Here is a 926-nt window from a genome sequence, read left to right on the forward strand (position 1 = left end):
TGCCGCTCGCTTTTACCTGATGTATTTGTTGTGCGAGGTTGTGACCTCATTCACATCACCATTCTGCGTGATGATTGCACTGACCTTTTTTTTTTTTTTCTTTTTCCCCCTGCGCACTCCCAACTAGCTTGTCATCGAACGAGCTTGGGTGCGACGGCATGCGCGCACTCGCAACAGCACTTGGCAACTTGACAAGCCTGGAAACTCTCAGGTTGGTATTCCAACATCTTCAACTTGCGTGCGCATGCGGTTACATTATGTGACGTGGTCGTTGAGTTGCTATTGTGATGGATGTGCTTATTGCTTGCGAACCTTATTGGTGTATGTGAAGGTAGTAAAGTGCATTCGTCATTGTACCCTGGCTGATAGCCGATGCACGTGACAGCTTGTGTGAAGTTTAGTGCTCACTCATTGTTGATTGCTGGCGTCTGATGATTTGCATGCTTCGTTATCTTAGTTCGCGGGGCAACAACGTTGGACCTGAGGGCATGGGCGCCCTCGCAACAGCACTTGCCAAGTTATCCAACCTTCAACAACTCGAGTTAGTGCGTGTGTTTGCGCGCGCGTGTGTGTGTGTGTGTGTGTGTGTGTGTGTGTGTGCTGTACGGCCGATTCGTTGAATTGGCGTTGTGATGGATATGTTCATCGTTTTGCAGCCTGTGTGAGTGCATGTCAGGGTGGCTGAGCGTGTTTTTCATGCCGCTCGCTTTTACCTGATGTATTTGTTGTGCGAGGTTGTGACCTCATTCACATCACCACTCTGCGTGATGATTGCACTGTCCTTTTTTTTTTTCTTCTTTTTTCCCCTGCGCACTCCCAACTAGCTTGTCATCGAACGAGCTTGGGTGCGACGGCATGCGCGCCCTCGCAACAGCACTTGGCAACTTGACAAGCCTGCACACTCGAGTTAGTTAGTGTGGATTTTA

At 49.4% G+C, this 926-nt stretch overlaps 1 protein-coding gene across 1 annotated transcript in view; it reads left to right on the forward strand.

The window, feature by feature from the left end:
• The window catches only part of PTSG_13217 (uncharacterized protein), a gene marked incomplete at both ends in the record, with an annotated part of 1798 nt that extends 883 nt beyond the window's left edge, over nucleotides 1-915 (forward strand). Inside the window, 4 exons of the mRNA XM_004987382.1 lie at nucleotides 128-211; nucleotides 458-615; nucleotides 667-778; nucleotides 825-915. Coding sequence (XP_004987439.1) covers nucleotides 128-211; nucleotides 458-615; nucleotides 667-778; nucleotides 825-915 — 445 coding nt within the window. The remainder of the gene's footprint in view (nucleotides 1-127; nucleotides 212-457; nucleotides 616-666; nucleotides 779-824) is intronic.
• Nucleotides 916-926: the final 11 nt, after the last annotated feature.

This window comes from Salpingoeca rosetta (genome assembly GCF_000188695.1).
Source record: "Salpingoeca rosetta unplaced genomic scaffold supercont1.149, whole genome shotgun sequence".
NCBI lineage: Eukaryota > Choanoflagellata > Craspedida > Salpingoecidae > Salpingoeca > Salpingoeca rosetta.